Source organism: Scomber japonicus, chromosome 10 (assembly GCF_027409825.1).
Source record: "Scomber japonicus isolate fScoJap1 chromosome 10, fScoJap1.pri, whole genome shotgun sequence".
Taxonomy (NCBI): domain Eukaryota; kingdom Metazoa; phylum Chordata; class Actinopteri; order Scombriformes; family Scombridae; genus Scomber; species Scomber japonicus.
Genome location: NC_070587.1, coordinates 1,119,496 through 1,125,803, shown reverse-complemented (window position 1 = coordinate 1,125,803; position 6,308 = coordinate 1,119,496). Strand labels below are relative to the sequence as shown.

The following is a 6,308-nucleotide window of genomic DNA, read 5'->3' as shown; positions in this document are numbered from 1 at the left end:
CCTTTCTGTCCTTCCTTCTTTCCTTCCTTTGTTCCTTCCATTCTTCCTTCCTGTCTTCTTTTCCTTCCTTCCTTCCTTCCTCCTTCTCTCTCTTTCCCTCCCCATTACCTTCCTTCTTTCCTGTCCTTCTTTCCTTCCTCTTTCCTTTCTCCCTTCCTTCTTCCTCCCTTCCTTTCTGCATCCTCCCTTCCTTCCTTCCTTCCTTCCTTCCTTCCTTCCTTCCCTCTCTTTAATGATCTGGCCCACATGAGATCAAATTGGACTGTATGTGGCCTTTACATGCTGTTCATATTCTGACTCATAATGAATCTCTGCACCAATTCACATTCATAAATTCCCCCATCAGTCATTAATAAAGGTTTGATTATAAGACATCCACAGTCATTATTTATTTTACATTTATAGAATATGATGAATACGACATGTTTTTATGCTGATTTTTGAATATTTTTGAATAAATAGGTTAAATTTGGACATTAGCATATATAATAATGTGTATCAGCTGCAAAAAAAATAAAAGAAATGATGCATTTTATTTCCATTTTTGTAAAATGTGGGTCACATTAGGATAAAGGGTTAACCCTAACCCCCCCCCCCTCTCTCCCTCTCTCTCTACCTCCCTCCCCCCCCAGGTAACATTTCGTACGAGGATCTATCACTGCAACATCAACAGTCAGGGGTGTGATCTGTCTGGACATCCTGAGGACAACTGGAGTCCTGCCCTCACCATCTCCAAGGTGCTGCTGTCCATCTGCTCCCTGCTCACAGACTGTAACCCAGGTGAGACACCGGCATCTTCCCTCCTTCCCTCCTTCCTTCCTTCCTTCCTTCCTCTCCCTGCTCACAGACTGTAACCAGGTGAGACGCCACCGCCATCTTCCTTCTTCTCTCCTTCCTTCCTTCCTTCCTCTCCCTGCTCACAGACTGTAACCCAGGTGAGACGCCACCGCCATCTTCCTTCCTTCTCTCCTTCTCTCCTCCTTCCTTCCTTCTCTCCTTCCTTCCTTCCTTCCTCTCCCTGCTCACAGACTGTAACCCAGGTGAGACACCACCATCTTCCTTCCTTCCCTCCTTCCTTCCTTCCTTCCCTTCCTTCCTTCCTTCCTTCCTTCCTCTCCCTGCTCACAGACTGTACCCAGGTGAGACGCCGGCATCTACAGCAGGGGGTGTCAAACATGCGGCCCGTGGGCCAGAACCGGCCCGCCAAAGGATCCAATCCGGCCCACTTTCCTTCCTTCTTCCTTCTGTCCTTCCTCCCTTTCTTTCTTTTTTCCTTCCTTCCTTCCATCTTTCCTCCCTTCCTTTCTTCCTTCCTTCTGTACTTCCTTCCTTTCTCCCTTTCTTTCTTTCTTTCTTTCTTTCTTTCCTAGCTGTCTTCTTTTCCTTTCTCCCTTCTTCCCTCCTTCTCTCCCTCCCTCCTTCATTCCTTCCTTCCTTCCTTCCTTCCTTCCTTCCTTCCTTACTTCCATCTCTCCCTCCCTCCTTCATTCCTTCCTTCCTTCCTTCTCTCCCTCCTTCCTCCCTCCCTTTCTTCCTTACTTCCATCTGTCCTTCCTTCCTTCCTTCCCTCCTTCTCTCCTTCCTTCCTTCCTCCCCTCCCTCCCTCTCTTTAATAATCCGGCCCACATCAGGATGAAACTGGTCTGTTTGTGGCCCTTGAATGAAAATGAGTTTGACACCTCTGCTTTAAACCATTTCACATTCATAAATTCCCACATCAGTCATTAATGAATGGATGATTAATCTTTAATGAAGCTGTCACAGAGTATTATATTTATTTATGAGGGGAATAAAAGACATTCACAATCACACATTTTATAAAAGATGATAAATACAGCAACATGTTTGAATGCTGAAGTCTGAATATTTTAAGATTTCAACATTTATTTCCATTTTCTTATACTGTGGGTCATATTAGGGATAATCAGGTTAAAATAAATATGTATAAGGTGTTTTAACAACTCTCAGATGTGAAAATGGGTCAAACTCTGAACAGTATTTAAAGGTTAAGTGCTGGAAATGTTCAAATCGTCTCTTTCACAGCCTGAAAAAACATCAAGTTTATGAGCTAGTGAGGGACAGGAGACGTATTCATACTGAATCAGGTCGAGTGGAGGAGTGTGTGTGTGTGTGTGTGTGTGCATGTGTTTGTGTGTGTGCGTGCGTGTGTGTGTGTGTGGGTGTTTATTTGTACTGTTGAACGTAATCGCTGCGAAACAATAAAGAAATTAACGTTTTTAGTGATCTGATTCACCGACTTCCTCTCACTGACTGACACTCCCTAACTCGCTCGACAGCAGCTGCTCTCTCTCTCTCTCTCTCTCTCTCTGACTCTCTCTGACTCTCTCTCTGTCTCTCTCTCTCTCTCTCTCTCTCTCTGTCTCTCTCTCTCTCTCTCTCTCTGTCTCTCTCTCTCTCTCTCTGTCTGTCTGTCTCTCTCTCTGTCTCTCTCTCTCTCTCTCTCTCTCTCTCTCTCTCTCTCTCTCTCTCTCTCTCTCTCTCTCTCTCTCTCTCTCTCTCTCTCTCTCTCTCTCTCTCTCTCTCTCTCTCTCTCTCTTTCTCTCTCTCTCTCTCCTCCCTTCTCTAACATCTTTGTCCTTCCTCAAAAGTCCTAATTCACCTGATTAGGTGTCAGCGAGGCCTCGGGCTGAAGTGTCCTGACTCACCTTTCAGGCTCCTGAGCAGCACGTCCTCATTATTTTTTTTATACTCGTGAAACAACATTTCAGAAACCCGAGCCGCTGCCACACACACACACACACACACACACACACACACACACACGCTGGTACATTTCTGCCAGTTGCTTTGACAGGAAACCCGAAATCATCTGGGCATCCTTTTCTGTTTTTGACACAGAGAGTGAAAGCAGCATTTTACCGGCTGCTCGAAGCTGCAGTCACACTTCATTTACTCTGACAGCTGACGGTTGATTTATTAAAAGATTGTGACGGGAGAAGTCTTTTTCTTTTACCAGTTGATTAACCCTTAAACAGGCAGGAGTGGAAAATTAGATGTAAAAAATCCTAACTAGTTATGTCATTTGCACCTAAAGTAAGGAAGGAAGGAAGGAAAGGAGGGAGAAGGAAGGGAAGAAGGAAGGAAAGGAGGGAAGAAGGAAGGGAGGAGGGAGGGAGGAAGTAAGGTAGGAAGGAAAGGAGGAAGAAGGAAGGAAAGGAGGGAGGAACGAAGGAAAGAAGGGAGGAAGGAAGGGAAGGAAGGAAGGAAAGGAAGGAGGGAGGGAGGAAGTAAGGTAGGAAGGAAAGGAGGGAAGAACGAAGGAAAGGAGGGAGGAAGGGAAGGAAGGGAGGAAGAAGGAAGGAAAGGAAGGAGGGAGGAAGAAGGAAGGAAAGGAGGGAGGAAGGAAGGAAGGAGGAAGAAGGAAGGAAAGGAGGGAGGAAGGGAGGGAGGAAGGAAGGAAGGATGGATAGAAGAAAGGAAGGAAGAAGGGTTGGAAAAAAGGAAGGAAGGAAGGAAGGAAGTGTTGGAAAAAAGGAAGGAAGTAACTGACCCGGAGGACGACAGGAAGTTTAAAGAGTCTATCTCCTGGTGCACGTTGCCTGTTTAAGGGTTAAACTGTCTGAATAATAATCATTAAAAAAAAAAACTCAACATTTTTAATAATAATCTGGCTTTTGCTTCTCACCAAATATCATTAGTTTAATAAAGAGAAATAACATCAGAGAAAGAATAATAATAATCTTAATTTATAGATCCAAGTTATAGTGTTTATATATAAGCGATTAAGTTAAAACCTATCACCCAAATCTGTGTGTCCTCCCTCCTTCTTTCCTTCCTCCATCTGTTCTTCCTCCTCCCTCCTTCTCTCCTCCCTTCCTTCTTTCCTTCCTTCCATCTGTTCTTCCTCCCTCCCTCCTTCTCTCCTCCCTTCCTTCTTTCCTTCCTTCCATCTGTTCTTCCTCCCTCCCTCCTTCTCTCCTCCCTTCCTTCTTTCCTTCCTCCGTCCTCCCTCTTTCTCTCCTCCCTTCTTCTTTCCTTCCTCCGTCCTCCCTCTTTCTCTCCTCCCTTCCTTCTTTCCTTCCTCCGTCCTTCCTTCCTTTCCTTCCTTCCATCTGTTCTTCTCCCTCCTTCCTTTTTCCTTCCTCCATCCCCCTTTTCTTCTTCCTTCTTCCTTCTTTCTTCCCTTCCTCCCCCCCTCCTTCTCTTCCTCCCTTCCATCTCCCTTCCTTCCTTCCTTTCATCCTTCCTTCCTTCCTTTCTTCCTTCCTTCCTTCCTTCCTTCCTCCCTTCTTTCAATGAGTGTCCTATAAAGGGTTAAAGCCTCACCACCAAATAATTGCAGAAAATTTAAATATTTGAAACTAGAGTTTATTAGACCTTCTGAAAGAATTAAATTAAATAACACTTTGCATCTATGAGTTTTGTTTTCTATCATATTTCATACACTGAGCAATTTTATTTTTCATAGTATGATTTTTTTAAAACACATTTAAAAACTTTTTAATGCATGAAACTGACAGATTTCCAGATAATTGACTTCTATACCTGCTCTAATTTCATTCAGGAATTTACCATAAAATAAGCTCCTAAATATTTCAGTAATTGAACATTGCATTGGTTTATCTTTGTACTCCATGTGTCTGTCACATGATCACACTGATGATTTAAAGCTCTCTAAATCTCAAGTATCCAATATGATACACTTGGTGATATACAGGGTTAACCCTTTATAGGGCACTCATGAAATACTTAAGGAAGGAGGGAGGAATGATGGAAGGGAGGGAGGAATGATGGAAGGAAGGAGGGAGGAATGATGGAAGGAGGGAGGGATGATGGAAGGGAAGGAGGGAGGAATGATGGAAGGGGAGGGAGGATGATGGAAGGGAGGAAGGAAGGAGGAGGGATGATGGAAGGGAGGAAGGAAGGAGGGAGGAATGATGGAAGGGAGGGAGGGATGATGGAAGGGAGGAAGGAAGGAGGGAGGAATGATGGAAGGGAGGAAGGAAGGAAGGAAGGACGGAAAGAAAGAAGGTAGGAGGGAGAGAGGAAGGAAGGACAAAGAAAGAAGGGAGGAAGGTAGGGGGGAGGAAAGAAAGACAGAAGGAGTGAGGAAGGAGGGAGGAAGTGAAGAAAGAAGGAAGGAAGGATGGAAGGAAGGATGGAAGGGAGGAAGGAAGGAAGGGAGGAAGGAAGGAAGGAAAGAAGGAAGCGTTAAGGCCTTTCAGAGTCAATGTCTTATTATTTCTTTAACGCAGATTTGAACTAAACCTCCTTTTTGTCTCCTTTTTGTCTCTGTGTGTGTGTGTGTGTGTGTGTGTGTGTGTGTGTTTGTGTGTGTGTGTGTGTGTCTTTGTGTCTGTGTGTGTGTGTGTGTGTGTGTCCCCCAGCCGATCCCTTGGTGGGAAGCATCGCCACCCAGTACACGACTAACAGAGCAGAGCATGACCGAACGGCCAAACAGTGGACGAAGCGATACGCCACATAAACCCACCGAGGGAGGAAGAGGAGGAGGAAGAGGAGGAGGAGGAAGAGGAGGAGGAGGAGGAGGAGGAGGGGTCAGGGGCTCTGGGTGGTTTGTGTCGGGGGGGTTATTTCTATCTCAGATTTTTAGTACTTTATTGTCTGGTATATTTTTTTGTTTCCTGATTAAGTTATCTCCGCAAATATGGTAATAAAGGAACACAATGGAAAGGAAGTCTTGCCTGCCTCCTTTATTTTTTTATTACTTTATTTTATTTTATGTTTTAATTAATTGACAAATTACCAGAAATCACGAAGCTTGAAAGCCACAGTTCTGCATCAGTATTACAATATGATAAATAATAGTAGGTTTTAATTAGGCTGTCAGCGTTAACGTGTTAATCGCGATTAGATTAATGCAATCCATAACGCTTTAATTTTTTTTAATCTCATTTTAGTGTTGCAAGCCTTTTTGTCCCTTCTACTCCCCCGTAGACGGCTCCTCTAGCTGTAGCGCTATGCTTTGAAGTGGCCTCCTGCAGTAAACCTACCGCGCTGATGGAAAGTAAGAGAGCTACTGGACTTTTGAACGGCTTGTTTAACTTTAAAACACTTCCAGACGCTTCAGTTGACAAGTCAAAAGTAAAATGCAACCTGTGTCAAACGGAGTTTAACTACCACCGGAGTACGTGGAGTTTGAGTTAGCACCTCCACGCTAAACACCCAGGTGCAGCCAAGCCAGCCTCAGCTCCACCAAAGGACCATTTTGGAGTGTGGGAGTCGCAGCAGAGCCGTGATTGATTCCCAGTTAAGACACTCTGGTAAGAAATGCTTTACATTATGGGCTTAAAACTGCCTTCAAATGGAAAATAACAGGATTTTAAACA

At 44.4% G+C, this 6,308-nt stretch overlaps 1 protein-coding gene across 1 annotated transcript; it reads left to right on the top strand.

Moving 5' to 3' along the window:
* Nucleotides 1-626: 626 nt before the first annotated feature.
* LOC128366147 (ubiquitin-conjugating enzyme E2 E1-like) lies at nucleotides 627-5,476 on the top strand (the record flags this gene model as incomplete). Its single annotated transcript, XM_053326826.1, has 2 exons — nucleotides 627-780; nucleotides 5,349-5,476. Coding segments are annotated over 2 exons (252 nt in total), but the record flags the coding sequence as incomplete, so codon positions are not given.
* Nucleotides 5,477-6,308: the final 832 nt, after the last annotated feature.